General features: G+C 36.6%; 3 protein-coding genes and 2 pseudogenes across 3 annotated transcripts; 1 reads left to right on the top strand and 4 right to left on the bottom strand.

The window, feature by feature from the left end:
• Positions 1 to 229: 229 nt before the first annotated feature.
• Positions 230 to 1,141, bottom strand: LOC133873762 (glutathione S-transferase U8-like; annotated as a pseudogene).
• A 4,825-nt stretch (positions 1,142 to 5,966) lies between these two features.
• Positions 5,967 to 7,012, bottom strand: LOC133872794 (glutathione S-transferase U8-like). Its single transcript, XM_062310400.1, has 2 exons — positions 6,629 to 7,012; positions 5,967 to 6,490 (listed from the first exon to the last, which is right to left on the bottom strand). The coding sequence occupies exons 1-2, from the start codon at positions 6,938 to 6,940 to the stop codon at positions 6,137 to 6,139; spliced, it is 666 nt and encodes a 221-aa protein (XP_062166384.1). The 5' UTR covers positions 6,941 to 7,012; the 3' UTR covers positions 5,967 to 6,136.
• A 5,625-nt stretch (positions 7,013 to 12,637) lies between these two features.
• On the bottom strand, positions 12,638 to 13,949 carry LOC133872793 (glutathione S-transferase U8-like). Its single transcript, XM_062310398.1, has 2 exons — positions 13,564 to 13,949; positions 12,638 to 13,280 (listed from the first exon to the last, which is right to left on the bottom strand). Exons 1-2 carry the CDS (start codon positions 13,873 to 13,875, stop codon positions 12,900 to 12,902), a joined length of 693 nt encoding a protein of 230 aa, XP_062166382.1. The 5' UTR covers positions 13,876 to 13,949; the 3' UTR covers positions 12,638 to 12,899.
• A 911-nt stretch (positions 13,950 to 14,860) lies between these two features.
• On the bottom strand, positions 14,861 to 16,002 carry LOC133873974 (glutathione S-transferase U8-like). Its single transcript, XM_062311785.1, has 2 exons — positions 15,614 to 16,002; positions 14,861 to 15,479 (listed from the first exon to the last, which is right to left on the bottom strand). Exons 1-2 carry the CDS (start codon positions 15,923 to 15,925, stop codon positions 15,126 to 15,128), a joined length of 666 nt encoding a protein of 221 aa, XP_062167769.1. The 5' UTR covers positions 15,926 to 16,002; the 3' UTR covers positions 14,861 to 15,125.
• A 4,853-nt stretch (positions 16,003 to 20,855) lies between these two features.
• On the top strand, positions 20,856 to 23,315 carry LOC133873380 (uncharacterized; annotated as a pseudogene).
• Positions 23,316 to 23,611: the final 296 nt, after the last annotated feature.

Here is a 23,611-nt window from a genome sequence, read left to right as displayed (position 1 = left end):
TTGTCCGGCTGCTTGCTGGAGTGTTTTGTTCTCTTTGTTTCGTTGATATAAAATTTCATTCATTAAAAAAAAAAAGAAAAAAAGAAAAAAAAGAAAGTTTTAGTACGATTGCTTAATTGGGTGGAAATTAAAGCGAGCTTTATGCAAGTGCATCCTAGTCAAATGATAATAGAAAGATTCAAGTGCGATTCAGTACTCTGACCGATGAATCGCTTGAAATTGCATATATATAGATAAGAACCCTATTTATGACAGAGTGGTGGATTATTATGCACTATATTTTTCACCAACTGAGAGTGGCACCTGTAAATTCATCTATTTGGAAGCATTAGCGCTCCCATAGTAACTTCGATAAAAGGCAATTAGTTTGTCTCTTGGAGCTGGCAGACTTTCCTTGATAACACTATTGCTCACGAACTCATGACTCCAGTAGGTTAGTTTGGGAAATTTCTCTTTTATCAAAAACTCTACCCCCGAAGCTACTTCAAAAAGTTCAAGCCAGAATGCAATGACATTAGCGACAATGTCCACCATTCCAATACTCTCTCCTCCAAAGAACCTCTTTTCCTTTAGCTCTTCCTCTAAAAACTTTAGAAGTTCACGTGTTTTTTCCACAGCCTTCTCACGCTCTTTCTCTTCACACCAGCAAGCTTTGACTATCTCAGGCACGCACTGCAAAAAAGAAAAGAAAAAAAAACTCAAATTTTAGTCTGATCAGTTGCATCTTCCCTCCATGCACGTCTCTTGGGGGATTGATTAGTTAACGTTTGTTTGTAGGAATGATGCAATTGTTTGTAGAAATTAATTACCTTGTCGTCTATAAACTTGGCCCAGAAACGTGCGACGGCTCTCTCATAAGGATCTTTGGGCAATAGGGGATAGCCCTGCTATGTCTCATCAATGCGTTCGAGAATAACTTGGGACTCGGCGATAGGCTTTCCGTTGTGTACAAGCACGGGAACCTTCTTGTGAATGGGGTTGTATTTGAGAAGCGTAGGACTCTTGTTGTTGAATAGATCTTCCTCAATGTATTTGTACTCGATCCCTTTGAGTTTCAGAGCCATCTCTACTCTGCGACTAAAGGGGCTTCCCCAAGTACCAAACAGCAACACTTCTTCGGCCATTGCGACACTTTTTTGGTTCTTTCCCTTTCAAAGCGTATGTGTTGTTTTTAAGATGCTTAGCTCTTCTAGGTTTGACGCCCTTTTATAGAGCAACGATCTCATGGGTTACTTGGTCCATAATTAAGCCTATCTGCTTGTTATTCAATTCTCTATATTTGGTACGTTCACGAATGTCGAAAAATGCTATTTTTTTTTTTTTTTTTGTAAGCGCATAGTCACCAAAGGATCAGGCTTACATGCTTTTATAAAAATAAAAACATGTATACTATTGTGATGTGTCACACAGGAGTGGACCATCAGAGAGTGGAGTAAGTGGAACCATCAATGCCTTTTCTCCCGCATGGTGTCTCTTCCGATGATGCCCTTCACAGCCCCCTTCACCATCTCCAGTTGAACACCAACCGGAGACAACTGAATTCGGCCAGAGGTGGGTTGGGTTCTACCGGACCTAGTAGTGGGGAAGGAGGTGTGCTAAGAGCATTTTCATCTCTAACACAACAGTATACATGTTGTTATAAAAATAACAGCATGTAAGTCAAATTCGTAACAAAATTGGTTAATCTAAATTATGGAGTAAGTAGCGGCTGCATAGAGACTTCCAGTGCAGCTACACAATGGATCCGTGAAAAGTATGAATTTCACGCATCATTGGGTATCTCAGCACCTTCATAAATTATTTTAATAGCTACTGCCACATCTTTGACTTTCCCACTTTCTAGATTTTCCCATTGTTGGACCGACGGAAAATGATTGGTGCACTACTAATGGACAACTTGTGCACTACCCCAAGATACATTGGGGTAGTGCACAAGTTGTGCATTAGTTGTTATTCTATCATTTCCCTGGACCGACTCACTTGGATGGGTCTGCAAGAGTGAGAAGGATTGTACAGGTCTAACATTAGTTGCATGAAGTTCCTAAGCTCCCCATTCGATCAGCTTATCCTACATTCGTAGCAGTCTTCAGTAAAATGGCTTTTTTACCGTATAATTTGGTGAAAAAATACAAAAATTATTTCAGCAATCTCACTTTTATAATAAAAAAAGGATTAAATATCTTATTGGTATTTGAGTTTTGGAGACTTTATTTTTTAATATCTAAGTTATAATTCGTATCATAGATGGTACCTTAGTCAAGTTTTCCGTTAAAAAACTAACGGCCCGCCACGTCATTGCCATTTAGCACCACTAATAACACGACATTTGTTCCTTCCGCCATGTCAACACACACATAAAATAATAAAATTTTAAAATAATAAATAAAAAAATTGAGAAAAAGAAAAAAAAGAAGAGGAGCCACCCCCTTGGCTAGTCTTGGGGGGTGGTTCGGCCACCACATTGTAAAAAAAAAAAAAAAAAAAAAAAAAAACTTTTTGATGGTTACGGGGATGGTTCGGCTACCCCAGATTGTTGGTGCATAAGATTAATTAGTATATTTGATGGGAATGTATTAGTTGCACAACTAAAAATGCACAATTTTTATATAACCAAGACAAATTGGTGGGACTCATACATGGTGGGATCAACGCACAATTTTTACACTACCAAAACACATTGGTGAGACCTATGCATGATGAGACTCACATGAATGTATGAATCCCACCGATATGTCTTGGTCGTGGAAAAATGGATCCCACCAAGACACATTTTCCTATTTGATGAAGGTTTGTCTCGGAGTCTTTCACCTAAGATAGACAACCCAGGCCTATCCCGATTAGATAAAAAGCTTAATGGAATAACTGAATTAAATATTAATGCAGAGGAAACCATTTCTTTTGGGCGCAATAAGCCCTGTTAATACCACACAATCATTAATTCAAGATTAAGGTCGTTTGAAATTGCGTTAAAAAGATTATAAAGTAGTTTTAATACATAGAAAGTTATGTAAAAGCAAAAAAATATTGTTTGAAAAAAAAAAATCAAAAAGAAATTATTTGACTTTTTTGCTCTAAAAAATGCCTACACAGTTTTAAAAAATAAAATTTTTACTCAAAAACTCTTTCTGAATTTAAAATTCCTGATTTTAGCACTGATAACCATTCATTTTAAAGTATTATTTGGTAATGTTTGGACCCAAAACTTGAACTAAAGGCTATTATTTCTTCACCCAAAAGAAAATAAAAAAGTATATATATATATATATATATATATATATGCTGATTACTAGCTAGTAAGCCTAGTATATGATGTGTTTGGCCAACAGCTCCAGCATGTTCAAAATTGAACTTTGAACATGATATAAATTCAAATCCCTAAATTTAAGGTAATTCAGATATCCTCTAACGGTTAGTATTGGTTTCATATAAGAATAAAATATGAGGATTGTATTTTTCGATTTTAACCCTTAAGTTATAGATTGCAGAGGTGCATCTACAATTCCAAGATAGAATCTTCATTGGTCGGTTTGGGGCATGGCAGGGCCCGCTTCCTTAGTCGATTTGTTACCTGGTTAGGTGCCTGCTTCTACTTCGCTGCCGTCCACCAAAATGGTTTCAGTGATGCTTGTGCTTTGTCGAGCTGCATGCCTTCCTGATCTTCATGAGGAAATACAGGGAAGCTACTAGAGGAGAGAGGGGACAACTCCATTCTGTTTGGTGGATAGAGCACCGTGCAAGGAGAGGAGGCCGGTCCTTTTTTGGGCATGGGGAAGCAGCAGGGACTTCATCAACAAATCTCACCCTCTTTTTTCAAAATCGAGCCAGGGGTGGGTGGAGGAATCACCGTTGGATGGGGGGTGGGGAAGGGGACAGGGTTCACTGAGCGAGAGCCTTTTGGGAGATGTTTGGGGTATTTTTCTGGTAGGTGAGTAGGCGTATATTGCTATCAACTATCAAATGGTCATATTGCTAATTCAAATTTTTTGGAAGAAAATACACTTTAACCCCAAAATATTACGATTTTGGTACTTTTACTTCCAAAGTTTAGAAATCGACACTCGAACTCAACAAACTATCTAATTTTGACGCTTAATACCTTTGATATTTATTCACTTATTTTTTAGACGGAACTTACATGATGCGCTGTACGTGACATTTTTGCTCCAAAATGCCCTAGGAGAGGGGGACAAAGTATATTTCTCTAAAACATTGTGTGGTGTTAATGCCAACTCATCTTAATTTACACCTAGTAAAAAAATTAAAATATAAACAAAAGTTGAGATTAGAGTAGCATAGTGTCCCCTCTAAACCTTTGATTTATGTAAGGTGCCAAAAAGGAGAAAATATATATATTACACCCCCCCCTCCCAAGTTGTACCCCTCTTTTTGATTTTGCTTCTAATTTTTAAAAATTACAAAATACCTCTACTGAGTTATTGTAATTGTTAATATAGCCATTCCGGCTAGATGGTGGTGGCTCGGCCACCTCAATATTTTTATTTTTTATTTTTTAAAAAACCACATGGGGACATTTTTGGGAAAAAAAAAAGGGTGAAGCTGGGGTAATTTGGGAAAAAAAAAAGACTCATGTCTAGCCGTGGATGTTTTTTTTTTAACCGAAAATCTTAATGGATAGTTGACATTGCAAACAATTGAAAGATGGATACATTAAAATTTAAATTGAGAGAAATTGAACTTCAAGGGAGACATTGCAAAATTAGTGATTCAAGGAAATTAAGGAAAGTTTTTTCCATTTTCTTAAAAATATCCCCCATCCGACAAAATCCCAAGTAATTCTACATGTCATAAATGTTCATCGATTAAGTGTCCATAAAATAATGAGGTGATTTTTAAAATTATCATTTGATTAATCACATGCTCAATGTTGATTTTAAAAGCGACCTCATTATTTAATTGACATTTGATGAACATTTATATGATATGTAGAATTATTCTAAAATCCCACATCCATTTGCCCATTTTTATGGGGTTGCGCCCCTTGATGCTTAACAGTATGCATATGGGCCGGTCATCGCAGTGCTTTGGATTTAGGTATACATGCAAGGCTGGTCCAGTAGGATGAACTAGTGTGTTTGACGATGGTTTGTCTTGGAGTCTTTCACTTAAAATAGACAACCCAAGCCCACCCGTATTAGATAAAAAGCTTAATTGAATAATTGAATTAAATATTAATGCATAGGAATACCATTTCTTTTGAGTTGAGTTAACACCACACTTAAAAATAATAAAATCTAAGGGATTGTTTGGAATTGCATTAAAAAGGTTAAACATGCTTTTAGTACATAAAAGCTATATAAAGCAAAACAATAATAATAATAATAATAACAATAATAATAATAATAATAATAATAATAAATCTATGTTTGGGTAAAAAACTCCAAATATTTCTTTGACTTTTTTGCTCTTAAAAACCATAAAACACACTTTTGAAAAAAGTTGGAAAATAAAGATTTTTTTTTTTTTTTTTTCGAAAACTCCTTTTAAATTTTAAAGCTTTACTTTCTTGACACAATCCCAAAGCAAGCTTGCTCTTACTCAACCGGAGAGGATTTAGGTCCGCTCCTAGCCTATCAAAAGGTCAATAATTTGGATAGCCACGTAGAGCAAATGATATTTCATAAGATTTATCCAAATTCTAATTCTTATTTTATAAACCATAAAAAGTGGATTCCAACATGCATAATTTGACCTTTGAGAAAAAAATTCATCTGATAACCATTCGTTTTAAGTATTATTTATGGAAATGTTTGGACCTCAAACTTGCACTAAAGTCAATTATTTCTTCCCCCGAAAGAAAAAAAAGAGTATATGCTGATTACTAGTGGATGATGTGTTTGGCCAACAGCTCCAGCATGTTCAAAATTGCACTTTGATCATAACATATATAGATTCATCCAATATGACGGAAGGAAAAATCATCACTTCAATACATAAAGCCTAAATACTTCCGAAACGAAAAGAAAAAGAAAAACAGAGTCATCACAAGACGGCAGAAATTCAGACGAAATTACAAGCATATGACAGAAGCCCATTTATTTATTACAGTGGTGAATTATTATGCAAGTGATTTTCACAAACTGTACGTGCAGTGAGTGTCACCGGTAAATTCATTGGTCTATTTGGAAGCAGTAGCGTCCCCAAAGCGATTTCGTAAATAGGCGATTAGTTTGTCTCTTGGAGGTAGATTTTCCTTGATAACACTGTTGCTCACGAAGTCATGAGCCCAGTTGCAAAGTTTGGGAAATTTCTCCCTTGTCAACAACTCTACTCCCGAAGCTTCTTCAGAAACTCCAAGCCAAAAGGCAATGACGTTAGCGACAATGTCTACCATTCCAATACTCTCTCCTCCGAAGAACCTCTTTTCCTTGAGCTCTTCCTCTAGAAACTTAAGAATCTCAGATGCTTCTTCCGCAGCCTTCTCACGCTCCTTCTCTTCAACCCAGAAAGCTTTAAATACCGGCAGCAAGCACTGAACAAAAAAAAAAAAAAAAACTCAAATTTTAGTCTGGTCAGCTGATTATTCAACCTTTGTTTATAGAAATGATGCAAAATTGTTAGACAAACAGTGTCTATAATTGAAGGAAGCTAATTAGAGAAAAGAAATTACCTTGTCGTCAATGAACTTGGCCCAGAAACGTGCAACGGCTCTCTGATACGGATCTTTGGGCAATAAGGGATAGCCTTGCCATGTCTCATCAATGTATTCGAGAATAACTTGGGACTCGGCGATAGGCTTTCCGTTGTGTACAAGCACGGGAACCTTCTTGTGAACGGGGTTGTATTTGAGAAGGGAAGGACTCTTGTTGGCTATATCTTCCTCAATGTATTTGTACTCGATCCCTTTCAGTTTCAGAGCCATCTCTACTCTGCGACTAAAGGGACTTCCCCACATACCAAGCAGCAACACTTCTTCTGCCATTGCGACACTTTTTTGGTTCTTTCTTTCCCTTTCAAAGAGTATGTGTTGTTTTTAAGATGCTTAGCTCAACTGGGTTTGATGCCCTTTTATAGAGCAACGATCTCATAGGTTACTTGGTCCATAATTAAGCCTCTCTGCTTGTTATTCAATTCTATATATTTTTTTTACCTTCTCGGATGTCAAAAAATACATTTTTTTTTTTTTGTAAGCACAGTCACCAAATTGGTTAATCTAAATTATGGAGTTGGTGGCGGCTGCATAGTGACTTCCAGGGCAGCTACACGATGGATCCGTGAAAAGTCTCAGCACCTTCCAGGGCAGCTACAGCCACATCTTTGACTTTCCCACTTTCTAGATTTTCCAATTGTTGGACCGACTCACTTGGACGGGTCTGCAAGGGTGAGAAGGATCGTACAGGTCTAACAATAGTTGCAGGAAGTTCCTGAGCTCCCCATTCGATCAACTTATCCTACATTTAGGAGCGTAAAGGAGCCGATTCTTAGCGGGTATTGTCTATTCGGGCTCGGCTCGTTTAAGTAACAGTAAAGTTCAAACTCGAGCTCGACACGAGTTTTGAGCTGGAAAATTCTGTGTGAGCTCGGCTCGCGTAGGAAAAATTATTGTTTGAGCTCGAGTCATTTTGAATTGATCCCAAGCTCGAGTACTCGGCTCGAGCTCGGCCCGTATCATAATTAAAATTGCTGACTTTAGCAAAAAAAAGAAAAATTAAACCACAAAATTTCAAATAATGTGCACCCTGCACGTATTAGGATTTTGTAATAAGGTAATTGCCAATGAGTCTAGAATCTGAATTACCATTACAACTAAAGAAATAAAATAAAATTATATTAAACAAATGCAAACAGAAATAAAAAAAAAATTACAATTACAATTACAATTTCCTAAGACAAGTGTGATTGGAAATGTATAATAATAATGTTTAATTCTTTTGTATGCTTCCAAATAAAACATGCTGTAACACACTAAAAAAAAAATTAAGTTAATTTTAACTCCCTTACATTAGTTACACGAGTTCTATGTACTTGGTAAAAATGTCAAGGGAGGTTAAATAATAACACAAATTAATGTGCATAAATCATTAAATAAGAAATCATACATTATCTTAAATCTGCTCCAAAATAAAATATGTAAACTACAACACACTAAAAGAAGTTCAGTTAATTTTAACTCCCTTGCATTAGTTACACGAGCTCTATATACTTGGTAAAAATGTCAAGAGAGGTTAAATAATATCACAAGTTAATATGCATAAATCATTAAATAATAAAGAGTAATGCTACACATCATCCCCTTATCCTCTTTTTATCCTCCCAAAATTGATGTGGCTCTTAAAATCACCATTGGATCAAAATTCAATGGTAATCTATCATAAATCCAATGGTAATTTTAAGAGCCACATCAATTTTGGGGTGACAAAAGGAGAACAAGGGGATGATGTGTAGCATTACTCAATAATAAATCATACATTACCTTAAGTCTTCATGTCTTGAAGAAAATAATATTACACAAGATCTTCAACAAAATGACATTATCCAACTATCCAACATAGTTTTCAAACCAAAATATATAGTTATATCACAACACTTGAGGCAAAGAACACTGACAATCAATTTGCCTATGGCAAAGTTATCTCTACTTCTCTTTCATTTTGATCCTCCTAAGATAAAAAAATAAAATAAATAAGTAATTAGTACAATATAAAAGTGAAATTAAATTAACAAACACCATTAGAAAAGATAAAAATAAAACAAAAACATATCCCATACTTTTTTTTAAGCCTATACATTGATTTGATCCGATCAGCCCCACATAACAACTTCTGAACTGTCTCAATTGATAATGACGCTCGGTGTGGATCAATAACCCTTCCTTTGGCACTAAATGTAGACTCTGAAGTTACAGTAGTAATCGATGTTGACAAAATATCATTAGCCACTTTAGACAAAACACGATACTTAAGAGTATTTGCTTTCCACTAATCCATAATTTATAAGTCATAAATCATAATTATCATAATTCATAACTACCTACTAATAATACTAATATTATATGATCATAGGATCTAAGTATTATCATATGATAACATATTTAACATATTAACATGATTTAACAATCCGTATGATCTTAGATCTTAGATCACGTGATGTAATGATTATTAAATATTTAATGATAATACTCATAACATATAATAAAGTGATTGCATATTTTATATTTACATGTCATATGGTACAATGTTATATTATTATATGATCATATAGTCCTATAATCCTATTATATTACATGAATAATATGATTAAATATCTGGATTGTCATTATATCATATGACAAACAATTAATTATTGATAATATTCACTTTTACTATTTTATATACATATAACCAATTAATATATACTGACTAATAACTATTGTTATTTGTTACTTAATTTATGCTTACATATAATACATTATTTATTAATATACTATATTATAAAAATAAGTTTATATATATATATATATATATATATATATATATACACACGAGTCGAGCCTTAATAAACGAGTCGATCCTTATATAAGAGGGTTCACGAGTTTTAATCGAGTCGAGTTTATACGAGTTTGCATCGTTTAATAATCGAGTTTAATTTCGTGTTCATGAGTAGCTCATTTAATAATCGATTCGAGCACAAGTAGAGTTTATTCGAGCCGATCTCAAGTAAGCTCACGAGTAGCTCAGCATATTTACATCCCTACGGCTACATTCGTAGCATTCTTCACTAAAATGGCTTTTTTACAGTATAATTTGGTAAAAACACACAAAAATTATTTCAGCAACTACATTTTTATAATAAAAAAACGTTAAATATCTTATTGGTACCTGAATTTTGAAGACTTTATTTTTTGATACATGAGTTTCAATTCGCATTATAGATGGTACCTTAGTGTTGGGAAAAGACCAAATTGGTATCTCAGTCAAGTTTTCCATCCAAAAACTAACGGCCCGTCACGTCATTGCTACTTAGCACCACTAGGAATACGACACTTGTATCTTTCGACATGTCAGCACACACATAAAATAATAAATTAATAAATTAAAAAAAAAATTGAAAGAGAAAAAAAGAAGAGGAGCCGCCCCTTGGCCGATCTTGGGGGTGGCTCGCCATGGCAAAAAAAAAAAAAAAATTTTGATGGGTTTTGGCCTTGGGGGCCCGGGGGTGGTTCGGCCACCCCAGACCGCCGGTCCATAAGATTAACTAGTATATTTGATGGGAATGTATTAGTTGCACAACTAAAAATACACAATTTTTACATAATCAAGACATATTGGTAGGACCCATATATGGTGGGATCAACGCACAATTTTTACACAACCAAGACACATTAGTGAGACCTATGCATGATGGGACTTAATTACATGCATGAATATCACCGATATGTCTTGGTTGTGTAAATATGGATCGCACCAAGATGCTTTTTCCTATTTGACGAAGGTTTGTCTTGAAGTCTTTAACCTAAGATAGACAATCCAGGCCCACCCCGATTAGATAAGGGGATTTGATTCATGCACTACATCATCACAATAAATGCACAACAACCCATCACATAAGAGTAGACCCTAACAACCCATCACATAAGGGTAGACCCTACACACTGGGGCCTACCCTTATGTGAGGGGTTGTTGTGTTGGTGTTGTAAATCTAACATTTTTCTTAGATAAAAAGCTTAATGGAATAATTGAATTAAATATTAGGGATAATTGCACCGGAGGTCCCTGTGGTATACCATAATTATTTTTCACTCCCTATGGTTTAAAAAGTTCACTGGAGGTCCTCGTGATATGCAATAATTACAAATCGATCCCTGGCGTCAAATTCTGTTAAAATTTTTAACAGATTCCGTCAAATGCCACGTCAGCGCCACGTGTCGTCATCTTATTGGTGACACGTGGCGCTGACATGTCTAATTTTAATAAAATAATATAAATTTATTAAAAAATAAATAAAAAATACTTATTTTTTTTTTAAAAAAAACAAAAAACAAAAAAAAAAAGAAAAAAACAAAAATGGGAAAGGGGTGGCCAGGCCACCAACAGCCCATGGGGGTGGCCGCGCGCCACCCCCAGAGGCCGCCGGCGGTGGCGCGCGGCCACCCCCAGTGGCCGGGGGTGGCGCGCGGCCACCCCCAGGCCATTGGGGGTGGCCTTCGGGCCACCCCTAGATCTTCTAAGGGTGGCCCGATGGCCACCCCTGGCCACTGGGGGTGGCCGCGCACCACCCCCAGAGGCCACCTGGGGTGGCGCGCGGCCACCCCCAGTGGCCGGGGGTGGCCATCGGGCCACCCTTAGTAGATCTAGGGGTGGCCCGAAGGCCACCCCCTGGGCCTTGGGGGTGGCCGCGCGCCACCCCCGGCCACTGGGGGTGGCCGCGCGCCACCCCCTGCAGCCACTGGGGGTGGCGCGCGGCCACCCCCAAAGGGGTGGCTGGGCCACCCCTTCAGCTTCTTTTTTTTTTTGTTTTTTTTTTTGAATTTTTTTTATAAAAAAATAAGTATTTTTATTTATTTTTTAATAAATTTATATTTTTTATTACGATAGACACGTGTCGCCAATAAGATGGCGACACGTGGCGCTGACGTGGCATTTGACGGAATCTGTTAAAAATTTTAACAGAATTTGACGCCAGGGATCGATTTGTAATTATTGCATATCACGAGGACCTCCAGTGAACTTTTTAAACCATAGGGAGTGAAAAATAATTATGGTATACCACAGGGACCTCCGGTGCAATTATCCCTATTAGGGATATGCAGAGGAAAACCATTTCTTTTGGGCGCATTAAGCCCTGTTAATACCACACAATCATCGATTCAAGACTAAGGCCGTATGAAATTGCGTTAAAAAGATTATAAAGGACTTTTAATTCATAGAAAGTTATGTAAAAGGAAAAAAGTGTTGTTTGAAAAAAAAAGAATTCAAAAAAATTTTATTTGACTATTTTTGTTCTAAAAAATGCCTACACAGTTTTAAAAAATGAAATTTTTTCTTAAAAGCTCTTTCTGAATTTAAAATGATATTTCCTGATTTTAGCTCTGATAACTATTCATTTTAAAGTATTATTTGGTAATGTTTGGACCCAAAACTTGAACTAAAGTCTATTTTTTCTTAACCCGAAAGAAAATAAAAAAGTATATATATATATAGGTGCTGATTACTAGCTAGTATATCATGTGTTTGGCCAACGGCTCCGGCATGTTCAAAATTGAACTTTGAACATGATATAAATGCAACGAAGATGGTTGTCAAAGTGGCTGAAGCTATGGTGGCCCTAGAAACGATTTTATTTTATAAGCAGGCTGGTTTCTTCAATGTTCTTCTTGAAGAAGATGCTAAGCAAGTGGTAATTGATGTTAATCATGGTTCTCTAGACCCGTAAATGGCTGACTATTTTATTGAGGGGATTATATCATAAATGCAAGGGCTCAGGTATGCATATTTGGTTTATGTGGGTAGAGAGGCTAATAATGTGGCCTATTGCTTAGCAAAAGAGGCATATAGTAAGGTTGTTGATTTAGTTTGGCTTGAGGATATACCTTATTGTATTTTGCATGCACTACTTAGGGACCGTTCTTGTCCCTAGATCTTTTTTTGAAGATCAATTTTATTCTATTAATGAAGAAGTTTTAACATTGTTCCAAAAAAAAAAAAAAAAAATTCAACCAAGATAACTTAATGAGAAATCATCGATGAGTTCGAGGAATTACAAGACCAAGCTTTGCTTGCTGGTTGTTCAACACAGACATAAATTAATTAAAGCCAAAACACCAACCAAAACACGACGGCAGAAATTCAGACGAAATTACAAACATATATATGACAGAAGCCCATTTATTTATTACAGTGGTGGATTATTATGCAAGTGATTTTCACCAACTGTCCGTGAGTGTCACCGGTAAATTCATCGGTCTATTTGGAAGCATCAGCAAGCCCAGAGCGATTTCGTAAATATGCGATTACTTCGGGATTTCGGAAATGGGCAATTAGTTTGTATCGTGGAGGTAGATTTTCCTTGATAACACCGTTGCTCACAAACTCATGAGCCCAGTTGCAAAGTTTGGGAAATTTCTGTGTGGTCAACAACTCTACCCCCGAAATTTCTTCAAAAACTCCAAGCCAAAAGGCAATGACGTTAGCGACAATGTCTACCATTCCAATACTCTCTCCTCCGAAGAACTTCTTTTCCTTGAGCTCTTCCTCTAGAAACTTAAGAAGCTCACATGCTTCTTCCACAGCCTTCTCACGCTCTTTCTCTTCTCCCAAGCAAGCTTTAGTTGCTGCAGTCAAGCACTGAGAAAAAAAAAAAAAACTCAAATTTTAGTCTGATGACGACTCTGATCAGCTCCATTTTCCCTCCATGTCTTTTGGTAGATTGATTATTTAAGGTTTGTTTGTAGAAATGATGCAAAATTGATAGACAATTCCAACAGAAACGGATCCATGTGAGCATTAAGAAACATTTTCTGCTAACCACTTTTGTGTCCTCACCTCAGTGAGATTGACGACAAATTAATAACCAGCAGACAAACAGTGTCTATAATTGAAGGAAGCTAATTAGAGAAAAAGAAATTACCTTGTCGTCTATGAACTTGGCCCAGAAACGTGCAACGGCTCTCTGATACGGATCTTTGGGCAATAAGGGATAGCCTTGCCATGTCTCATCAATGTATTCAAGAATAACTTGGGACTCGGCGATAGGCTTTCCGTTGTGTACAAGCACGGGAATCTTCTTGTGAACGGGGTTGTATTTTAGAAGCGTAGGACTCTTGTTGGTTATATCTTCCTCCATGTATTTGTACTCCACTCCTTTCAGTTTCAGAGCCATCTCTACTCTGCGACTAAATGGGCTTCCCCAAGCACCAAACAACAACACTTCTTCGGCCATTACGACACTTTTTGCTTCTTGCCCTTTCAAAGAGTCTATATTTTCTGTAATTTTTGTGCTGCTTGGCTCTCTTTGGGTCGTCTGATGCCCTTTTATAGAGCCACGATCCAAGAGATTACTTAGCCGATAAGCTTCTACGCTTGTTATATATTATATTTATTACTTGGCCATCAAACACAGGAGTTGGTGATTAATTGTTGACTTCGAGTTATTTATTGTCTTATTGCCTTGGGGAAGAAGCACTTTCAAAAAATAAAAAATAAAAGAAAATGAATAAGCATTTTTTTTTTCTAAGAACATGGTCAGTAAATACCAAGTCGTGGAGTTGTTTGGTGGTTGCATAGAGACTTTCAATGAAGATAGAAAATGGATCCGTCAACTTCCGGATGCTATTTGTTAAAAGAGAATTCACACAGATCTAACAATAGTTGACGTTCCGAGAAGGTTTACAATTCATCACACAGATCTAACAAATATATTCTAACACTAACCCCTAGCTATGCTGGCTGCAGAGGTGGCTGTAGAGGTGACAATTCATTTGCCATTTGTTTTAGTGTTGATGTGGACTTCTTTTTTCTGTTTATCCTGACCAACCGACGCTAGGAAATCAAATCAACCATATCATGAAATGATCGGTGATTAAAGGATTTGAAGAACTGCTTGTCTGAAAAAAAACACATGAATTTGGCTGCTGCATGTTTGCCAACCAAAATGGAAGAGTTGCTTCCTTCCCCTCATAAGATTTATTCAAATGCTAATTCTTATTTTATAAACCATAAAAAGTTGATTCCAATATACATAATTCGACCTTTGAGGAAAAATTCCTCTGATAACCATTCGTTTTAAGTATTATTTTTGGTAATGTTTGGACCCAAAACTTGCACTAAAGTCAATTATTTCTCAATTCCCCCGAAAGAAAAAAAGAAGAAAGAGAGTATATGCTGATTACTAGTGGATGATGTGTTTGGCCAACAGCTCCAGCATGTTCAAAATTGAACTTTGATCATAACATATATAGATTCATCCAATATAACGTAAGGAGAAATCATCACTTCAATACATAAAGCATAAACACTTCCAGAAGGAAAACAAAAAGAAAAACAGAGGCATCGCAAGACGGCAGAAATTCAGACGAAATTACAAGCATATGACAGAAGCTCATTTATTTATTACAATGGTGAATTGTTATGCAAGTGATTTTCACCAACTGTACGTGAGTGTCACCGGTAAATTCATCTATCTATTTCAGACTATTTGGAAGCATTAGCGCCCCCAAAGCGATTTCGGAAATAGGCAATTAGTTTGTCTCTTGGAGGTAGATTTTCCTTGATAACACCGTTGCTCACGAACTCATGAGCCCAGTTGCAAAGTTTGGGAAATTTCTCTGTGGTCAACAACTTTACCCCCGAAGCTTCTTCAAAAACTCCAAGCCAAAAGGCAATGATGCTAGCGACAATGTCTACCATTCCAATACTCTCTCCTCCGAAGAACCTCTTTTCCTTGAGCTCTTCCTCTAGAAACTTAAGAAGCTCAGTTGCTTCTTCCGCGGCCTTCTCGCGGTCCTTCTCTTCGCCCCAGCAAGCTTTAAATACTGGCTGCAAGCACTGAACAAAAAAAAAAAACTCAAATTTTAGTCTGGTCAGCTGATTATTCAACGTTTGTTTATAGAAATGATGAAAAATTGTTAGACAAACAGTGTCTATAATTGATGGAAGCTAATTAGAGAAAAAGAAATTACCTTGTCGTCTATGAACTTGGCCCAGAAACGTGCAACGGCTCTCTGATACGGATCTTTGGGCAATAAGGAATAGCCTTGCCATGTCTCATCAATGTATTCGAGAATAACTTGAGACTCGGCGATAGGCTTTCCGTTGTGTACGAGCACGGGAATCTTCTTGTGAATGGGGTTGTATTTTAGAAGCGCAGGACTCTTGTTGGTTATATCTTCCTCCATGTATTTGTACTCCACTCCTTTCAGTTTCAGAGCCATCTCTACTCTGCGACTAAAGGGGCTTCCCCAAACACCAAACAACAACACTTCTTCCGCCATTACTACACTTTTTGCTTCTTGCCCTTTCAAAGAGTATATATTTTCTGTAATTTTTGTGCTGCTTGGCTCTCTTTGGGTCGTCTGATGCCCTTTTATAGAGCCACGATCCAAGAGATTACTTAGCCGATAAGCTTCTACCCTTGTTATTGTATTTATTAATTACTTGACCATCAAACCCTGGAGTTGGTGGTTGTTGACTTCGAGTTTTATTGCCTTGGGGAAGAAGCACTGTAACAAAAAAACAAAAAACATTGAATAAGCATGATAAATACGAGCTGAACAACTTGTGAATTTTTCTAAATAGTAGTTTTTATTTTTATTTTATTTTATTTTTGTTATTGAAAATTGAAATTTGACTTCAAATATAAAGTGTGTGCATAAGTGTCAACAAAAATTAAAGCACAGCGGAAAGTAAATGACACAAAGATTTTTGTTGACGAAGTGGAAACTCAGTTAAGAGAAAAACCACTCCGGGGCAGCCAAACCCAGGAATTCCATTATTCAGAAGACAAAGCTTGATACAAGATAGTAACACTCACATGTACCGATGCAGTGGTCGTACCTTGATCTCTGGCATGTAACCCAACACGAACGCTTCCCAACCAGGTTTACCTACCTGAAGGGGTCTTCAATGGAACTCCTTACCTTAGAGCCGACCTCTAAAATAGACTTCGATTTATAGTGCAGCACACTTGAAAACAACGGCTCTAGAGGAAATAACACGTCTCTAAGCTCTAATGGAATTCACACCGAATTCTTGCAACTCTAAGTGCCCAAGGACCCCTATTTATAGTCTGGGGGTCAGAATGAGCGTCAGGCAAAATAAGCCTGTGAGCCGTACGGACGGTGGACCATGACCGTCCGGACGGACAACTGTGCGACAGGATTTTCCGAAAATTCCGCGGAGAAATCTTTCCTGTATAAGAACATCGTTCGGACGGGATGGCTCGATCGTCCGGACGGACACACGTCCATTGCAAGTAATTTCCATAACAGGCTTCGCGCGTCCGGACGGCTAAACTTCAACACGCAATTTCCATATCTGATGCGTGTGCGTCCAGACCATAAGGGAGAGACGTACGGACGGTTTGAACTTCAATACGCAATTTCCATATCTGATGCGTGTGCGTCCGGACCATAAGGGGGAGACGTCCGGACGGTTGAAGTCGAATCGTCAGTTACCATATACGATGCACCAGCGTCCGGACCACAGCTGTCAGATGTCCGGACGGTTCATTTTGAACTGCGATTCTTGCCTTACGGAGATACGCGTCCGGACGGTATACCACATCGTCCGGACGGTTGATTGATCTTCCCTTTCTTGGAACTTGGAAAGAATCAGTGAACCGTTCGAGAAATGATAGGCGTCCGGACGTTTCAGCAGCACGTCCGGACGGAGCAAGCTGGCACAGAAACTTCTCGATACAGTGAAGTGTCCGGACGGAAGAAGCACGTCGTTCGGACGGATGATGCTGGACTGTCTGGCGTCTGGACGGGATGACACATCGTCCGGACGGATGGAGCAGTAGACAGATGGGCATCTGGACGGGATGACACATCGTCCGGACGGCTGACAGGGAACTTGAATTTCTTCTGACTTCACTCTGAATAGTGGGATCCCTGTTTGCAGCATCCTTACATATAAGTGATTTTGTCCAAACACAGAATGAGGCCAAAATACTAACAGTTATTGTTAGCCTATTCTCTGCTTGTAATTGTTTGTTACCTAGTCAATAAATACTATTTTTTCTAAGAACACCCCATAGCGAAAATGGGGTGCTCCCTTATCAGTTACGCCGTGCCCACGTCGTCACTGACACGTGGTTAGCTGTTAGCCACGTGGATGACCCATCCACGTGGCGAACTGCAAGTGGCCAATTTTTTTTTTTTTTTTGGTTGTGGTGTGGCCAGCCATCCCCAATTTTTTCTTCCCATTTTTTTTTTTCAAAGAGAAATTTAAGTAATGTTTTTAATAATTTTTTCGTCTTACGTGACATTGAAACCCTCACTTGTGATACGAGAATCGCGTGAGATGGTAATCCGATTTGGAAGAAATATATGGAAGGTGGGACATGTGTCAGCATTTTAAGGAGAGTGACGTGGACGACAATTAAAAAAAATGGACGGAGGCTAGATGGAAGTACCAACTGAGTTTTTTCATTAACGACAGGTATATATTACTTGTGACACTTTTTGAAATCAAGACGGCTTTTTGATTTCAGACCTAACCACAAGTATCTGTGAGGTATTTAATCCTTAGCCACCTCTACAGCCAGCATAGGGGTTAGTCTTAGAATATAATTGGATTACTCTAAATTTAGGAATTTAATGAGTATTAAATTATTCTAAATTTAGGAATTTGATGAGATTAAATTACCCTAAATAAATGAATTTTGATTATATTTGAATAAATTGAAATAATTTGTAAGCTCTATCAATAGACCTTTTGTATACAATTATATCAAGCAGTAAGAGCAAGATGTAGCCATTTGGACTTTACTTTAGTAGTTGACGTTAACTTAGGGTAGTCTAATCCTCAAAAAATTCGTAAATTTAGGGTAATTCAAATAGAGTAATGATTCTTGCATAACTCTTACACAACTCGTGCACAACTCTAACTATTTATTTATTTATTTATTTTTTTTATGACTAACCATTGAATTTGTTTTCTTACATATGTGCCCTAAATATTCGATCAATGGTTGATCTTAAGAAAAAATTGTTAGAGTTGTGCAAGAATCATTACTTATTCAAATATTCTTTAACGGTTAGCATTGGTTTCGTATAAGAATAAAATATGAGGATTGTATTTTCGATTTTAACCCTTAAGTTATAGTCTGCAGAGGTACCCTCTAAAATTCGAAGATGGAATCTTCATTGGCCGGTTTGGGGCATTGCATGGCTTGGGATGGGTGCAAGAATCACCGGTGGATGGGGGGAAAGGCAGGGGCGGAGGCACGTTGGAGGGCAAGGCCCCCCCCCAAAAAAAATTGACTTCTAAATTTTTTTTTTTAATTTTTTTTTTTTATTAATGCACTAATGGCCCCTGCAAAAAATGAATTCAACCCCCCTAATTTTATTTTCTTAAAAAAAAAAAAATTATCCTCAAGCCGGTAGTTCTGGCACTTAAATCTTAAAAGAAAAAAAAAAATCATAATAATAATAATTAAAAAAAAAAAACCAACAGCAGTAGCAGACCATACCAAAAACAAGAAAAAAAAAAAAAAAAACCACAGCTATGCAGCAGATAGGTCCTAGGGAAAAAAAAATAATCAGACATGAGACAGCAATCAACCTCTCCACACGGCAAATGTGTAATCACTGAAATGTCAATAAAAAAAAAATTCACACTCCACAAGAGAAAAGGGGGCAAACCAAATTGCTCTTCAGTTTTCTAACTTCCTCAAATTTTTCTCACCAACTCTCTGTCAAAAGTATCACCCAAACCCCAAAAAAAAGAAAAAAAAAAGTTGTGGTGCAGTCCTAAAAATACCGAGGCTTAGAGGGGAGAGAACTGAGATCTGAGACTGAGAGGCTGTGCATCCACCGTCTTCCACGCACCCGATGCTGCGCCCCACCACCACCAGCGTCCAGCTCGCGGTCCAGGGCCTCCAAGCTGTCCATCTAGCCTCGAGACACTGTCTTCTATCACTGTGAAACACTGAGACGTCACAAACGTGAGTTATCTGCTCTAGCTTCTAGTATTTACGCCATTTTTTTTCTATGCTGTGTTTGAGAGAGGCGTGAGATGAGGAAATGTTGTGTTTGACAGTTTGAGAGTCTGAGACTTTGAGGGAGGCGTTCGGCGTAAGAGAGAAATGAAAGTGAGGAAATGACTCAAATGAGGAATAATGGAATATTGTAGATTTGTCTTTTGTGGAAGCCAAAAGGATCCAGAAGGATAGAGTTTAGAAAAACCACTTGAGTCTTTGACCGAATGATTTCAAATTTTCAATACTCTGATGAGTCATGCGTGGCCGTGGGACTATCAAACCATTAAGGCATTAACCATGGTGGGACCATGACTGTGAGGATTGGGGAGACATGGAGAGATTTTTTCAAAAAGACCAATAATTTTTTTTTCAAAAAAGACCAATAGCTTTGTTAGACACTTAGACATTCTGGAAGGTCTGATTTTATATATGAGATTTTTTTTTTTTTTTTTTTTTTTTTTTTTTTTTAAATTTTTTTTTAAAATTTTTAATTTTATTTCTTTAGGAATCAAATGATTAAAATTTCAAATATGATTATGTATTTATCTGATTAATGTAAAAAAAAAATCAATAAATCAAATATGGTTTGTTAATATTTATCTTTGAATGATAAAAAAAATATATATTTGTTTTTATTATTTAATTTTTTTTTTTTTTTTTTTTTTTTTTTTTTTTTTTTTTTTTTTTTCAATATTTAGCCTAGATAGAATTCTTAAGAAGCTTACAAAATAAATACACAAAAAAAGAAAATTACGTATGCCATTTTCTTTTTTTCTTTTTTATTGTGTTCCAAAATTAATTTTCTAATTAATTTTTTTTTTATTATTGGTTTGCAGCATTCAGCTAGCACATTATTGTCTTTGATTTGTTTTTAAGAAACTCCTTAAGCTCAAGATAACATTGCTTCACTGAAAGGTACTCATTTTTCTTGTACCCTATTAATTGTGCTTAGTTTATTTGTCAAGTAGTTTATATTTTTTTTTGTGTTTGCTATTTTGGCTAAATTAAGATTTTTAATTGTTACTTTGATTATTGATTTTTTTTTTCCTTATAATTTGATTGGTTTTTTGATTTAGTTAATTTTTCGTTGCTTTTTTGGTTGTTAATGCTAATAAGAACTATTATAAGTAAAAAAAATTCTAATAAAAATCTTATATTTCTAGGTACTTTTTGGTTGATTTATTAATCTATAAATTTTTCTTACAGCTTAGAAAAATATGAGCAGACAAAAAACAATCGATTCATTCTTTAAGAAAAAATGTGCGAGTCATTCAGAGGTTAATAGTGATACATATTTAAATAGACCGTTAGCAACGGATCTTAATGCTTCAGTGACTGATGAACGGCCTTCCAAATGTCCAAGAATCCTTCCTAAAGAAATTGATGCCACCTCTCTGCAACGTGATCCAGGAAAACGTCCGCAAATATGAGAATTTCCTGTAAACTTACAAGATGAAATGCGACGTGCTTATCTTAGAGCTGGCCCATGTCAACTTATTCTTAAACCTACAGAATATCCAGTTTCAGGACCGGAGAATCATCGTCGTCGATTTCAAGCTTCTTGGTTTCAGACATACTCAACTTGGTTGGAATATTCGGAATCAAAGGATGCTATCTTTTGTCATCCATGTTACATTTTTGCTAAGAAATCAACAGGCCGTCCAGGATCAGATGCATTTATAGTGAAAAGTTTTAAGAATTGGAAAAAGGTGAACGATGGAATGAATTGTCCTTTAATGGGGCATGTGGGGACAGATCCCAATTCACCACATAAAATTGCTGTGAAATGTTGTGAAGATCTGAAGAATTATTCACGGCATATTGGCAAGTTAATTGAAAAACAATCATCACAAGAAATAGAGAATAATCGATTGCGGCTCAAAACCTCAATAGATAGTGTTCGATGGCTAGCATTTCAAGCATGTGCATTCAGAGGTCATGATGAAAGCTCCGACTCAAAAAATCAAGGTAACTTCATTGAATTGATAAAGTTTTTAGCAACTTTTAATGATAAAGTTGATGGAGTTGTGTTGACAAATGCTCCACGGAATGCCAAATATACATCACCCCAAATTCAAAAAGAAATTTTGCATATCTTTGCAACTAAAGTACGAGATGTGATTCGTAAAGAAATTGGGGATGCTAAATTTTGCATTCTTGTTGATGAAGCTCGGGATGAGTCAAAAAGGGAGCAAATGGCAATCATTTTGAGATTTGTTGATAAAGATGGTTTTATTCGAGAGAGATTCTTTCATATTGTCCATGTCAAAGATACTACTGCATTAACTTTAAAAAAGAAGATATGTGATGTCCTTTCTTGTAACGACCTCAAAATTCAGAATATTCGAGGTCAGGGATATGATGGAGGTAGTAATATGCGTGGAGAATGGAATGGGCTACAAGCTTTATTTCTTAGAGAATGTCCATATGCATATTATGTGCATTGCTTTGCTCATAAGCTACAATTAGCTTTGGTTGCAGCATCTAGAGAAGCAAAATCTGTTCATCAATTCTTTGAGAATTTGAATTTTATTATCAACATTGTTGTTGGTTCTTCAAAACGCAATGATGAATTGCAATCTGCTCAAGTTGCTGAGATTGAAAGTATGATTGCTTCAAATGAAATTGAGACTGGAAGGGGGGCCAACCAAATTGGTACTTTGCAACGACCTGGAGATACTCGATGGTCTTCTCATTTTAATTCTGTTTGTAGCTTGATAAGAATGTTCCATGCTACTTGTTCAGTTCTCGACACTATCTCAAAGGATGGAACCAACTATTCTCAGCGCGGTGATGCTGAAGCGGCTTATATGGTATTAACATCATTTGAATTTATTTTGATATTACATTTGATGAAAGAGATTATGAGATTTACTAATTGTCTTTGTCAAGCTTTGCAACAAAATTCTCAAGACATTTTAAATGCCATGAAATTGGTTTCAACTACAAAATCACTTCTTCAGAATTTGAGAAATGAAAAGTGGGAGCATTTCCTTGATACTGTTAAATCATTTTGTGAAAAAAATGAAATTGATGTTCCTGATATGAATGCTCGTTACACTAGAGTTCGAGGTAGATCATGTCGCCAAAATGAAGAATCTTTCATGACAATGGAGCATCATTTTAGAATTGATGTATTTATTGCTGCAATAGACTTCCAATTGCAAGAACTGGATAATAGATTTAGTGAGCATGCAGTGAAACTTCTTCGTCTTAGTGCCGCTTTAAGCCCTCAAGATGCATACAAATCATTTAAGATCGATGATATATGCAGCTTAGTTGAGAAGTTCTATCCTCAAGATTTTACCGAGCAAGAGAAAATCATTTTGAGATTTCAATTGGATCATTATAAGCTTGATGTGCCAAAACATTCAGATTTTCAGAATATGTCCACTTTATCTGAGTTGTGCAGAGGATTAGCAATTTCAGGAAAATCAAAGATTTATAATTTGATTGACAGGTTGATTCGTCTAGTGTTGACTCTCCCTGTTTCTACCGCTACTACTGAACGAGCATTTTCTGCCATGAAACTTGTAAAAACTAGATTACGTAACAGAATGGAAGATGAGTTTCTAGCAGATAATTTGGTAGTTTATATCGAGAAAGAAATTGCTAAGGATTTCACTACAGAGATGATAATGGATGAGTTTTATTCCATGAAAGACCGTCGACGTTGAGCACAATTCGAAGGAGATGTGAAGTTTTTTTTTTTAATTTTTTTTTTGTACATGTCTATAGCAAACTAGAACGCTTTTGCATTCGGATGAAAAGTTATTTTTAAATATAATTTTATAGACATGTAACTTTTATATATAGTTATAACTTATGGTTTACTATGAAGTTAAGTTTAACTGTTTATTAAGACTTGTTTTTTTTTTTATTATTATTTTACAAGCGGGCGCACATTGGACTATATTTATTTATTTATTTATTTACGTTCGGCCCCCCCTTAAACTAATTCCTGGCTCCGCCC

The sequence above is a fragment of the Alnus glutinosa genome, chromosome 7 (genome assembly GCF_958979055.1).
Source record: "Alnus glutinosa chromosome 7, dhAlnGlut1.1, whole genome shotgun sequence".
In the NCBI taxonomy this organism is placed as follows: domain Eukaryota; kingdom Viridiplantae; phylum Streptophyta; class Magnoliopsida; order Fagales; family Betulaceae; genus Alnus; species Alnus glutinosa.
This window is presented reverse-complemented; position numbering and strand designations above follow the sequence as displayed.

Coding starts and splice junctions, on each gene's coding strand:
- LOC133873974 (XM_062311785.1), bottom strand. CDS start 15,925: ATGGCGGAAGAAGTGTTGTTGTTTGGTGTTTGGGGAAGCCCCTTTAGT. Junction 15,480..15,613: donor CCAAGTTCATAGACGACAAG/GTAATTTCTTTT, acceptor TTTTTTGTTCAG/TGCTTGCAGCCAGTATTTAA.
- LOC133872794 (XM_062310400.1), bottom strand. CDS start 6,940: ATGGCAGAAGAAGTGTTGCTGCTTGGTATGTGGGGAAGTCCCTTTAGT. Junction 6,491..6,628: donor CCAAGTTCATTGACGACAAG/GTAATTTCTTTT, acceptor TTTTTTGTTCAG/TGCTTGCTGCCGGTATTTAA.
- LOC133872793 (XM_062310398.1), bottom strand. CDS start 13,875: ATGGCCGAAGAAGTGTTGTTGTTTGGTGCTTGGGGAAGCCCATTTAGT. Junction 13,281..13,563: donor CCAAGTTCATAGACGACAAG/GTAATTTCTTTT, acceptor TTTTTTTCTCAG/TGCTTGACTGCAGCAACTAA.